The following is a 1,199-nucleotide window of genomic DNA, read 5'->3' as shown; positions in this document are numbered from 1 at the left end:
ATGAGGGACAAGCAGGAGGAGGGTCTGCAGCAGGAGGAGGTGCAGGGGGTGGGCTGGCAGCAGGAGGAGGCTGAACAGGGGCTGGCCCCGCAACAGATGGGCTTGCAACACACAGGTGTGCAACAGACGGGCTTGCAGCAAACAGGTGTGCAACAGATGGGCTTGCAGCAAACAGGTGTGCAACAGACGGGCTTGCAGCAAACAGGTGTGCAACAGACGGGCTTGCAGCAGACAGACACACAGCAGGCCTGCTGGCAGGGGCAGGAGGTGCAGCAGGAGGGCTGGCAGCAGCTGGGGACACAGCAAGAGGGCTGGCAGCAGCTGGGGACACAGCAGGTGGGCTGGCAGCAGCTGGGAGCGCAGCAGGAGGGCTCACAGCAGCTCTCTGGACAGTCGTCCACCTGCCAGGAGGAGTCGGTGCAAGAGTCACTGGAGCCGGGCAGGCAGGCGCGGTTGCCATAGCTCAGGTCGCTGGAGCAGACGGACAGGGTAGATGCGGCCATGGTGGGCGGTGGGGCTGGAGGTGAGCTGGGAGGTGGGGTGTGAATGTGAGTGTGAGTAAGTGTGTGAGGTGCTCGGTCTGTGGGCTTTTATACCCTCCCAGTGTGTGTGTGTGTGTGGCCCCAGCAGGAGGCTCCCACGCCCGCCCTTCCTCGTTGGTGTTTACACTGGTTGCAGGAGAACCCTCATTAGTGCTGGTTCGTTTTCTATAATTAGGTTTTACTCATTAAAGTTGTGAGTGTGTTGCCGGACTCTGTTTTCCCATCTGTTCTTTTTTTGGCTCCAGAAAACTTGTGAAAAATATGAGGAAAGTTTTTGCCGAGTGACTGCCACTAACATCACATTCACGGAGGGACGAGGCGTGAAATGAACTCATAGCCACTGACAGCCGCCGTCACGCCAGACACTGTGGGAAAGAGGCTCAGCGCCTTCACTGCCCAAACCATACAGCGCCCGCGAGGACAGTGAGGAGGGTCGGGCATGAACGAAATAGAAAACACTCGACCAAAAAATAAACAACGTATGTCCGTCCACTGGGGACCGGAGATAGTCAAGGGCAAAAACTCAGGGCTACACAGTCCTCCACTCTCCCAGTCAGCCCACCATTGGTGTAATTTCAATCAAACTTAAAGGGAATCTTTTTGGCATAAAAATTGGAGATCTAACACTGCCAGAAGATGTTTGCCATGTGCATGATA

The 1,199-nt window shown here is 56.1% G+C and overlaps 1 protein-coding gene across 1 annotated transcript in view; it reads right to left on the bottom strand.

Annotated features, from left to right (window-relative positions):
- The window catches only part of LOC102768193 (keratin-associated protein 10-12-like), a 1,773-nt gene extending 1,270 nt beyond the window's left edge, over positions 1-503 (bottom strand). Inside the window, exon 1 of the mRNA XM_006754358.1 lies at positions 10-503. Coding sequence (XP_006754421.1) covers positions 10-503 — 494 coding nt within the window. The remainder of the gene's footprint in view (positions 1-9) is intronic.
- Positions 504-1,199: the final 696 nt, after the last annotated feature.

Source organism: Myotis davidii, unplaced genomic scaffold (assembly GCF_000327345.1).
Source record: "Myotis davidii unplaced genomic scaffold, ASM32734v1 scaffold512, whole genome shotgun sequence".
NCBI lineage: Eukaryota > Metazoa > Chordata > Mammalia > Chiroptera > Vespertilionidae > Myotis > Myotis davidii.
This window is presented reverse-complemented; position numbering and strand designations above follow the sequence as displayed.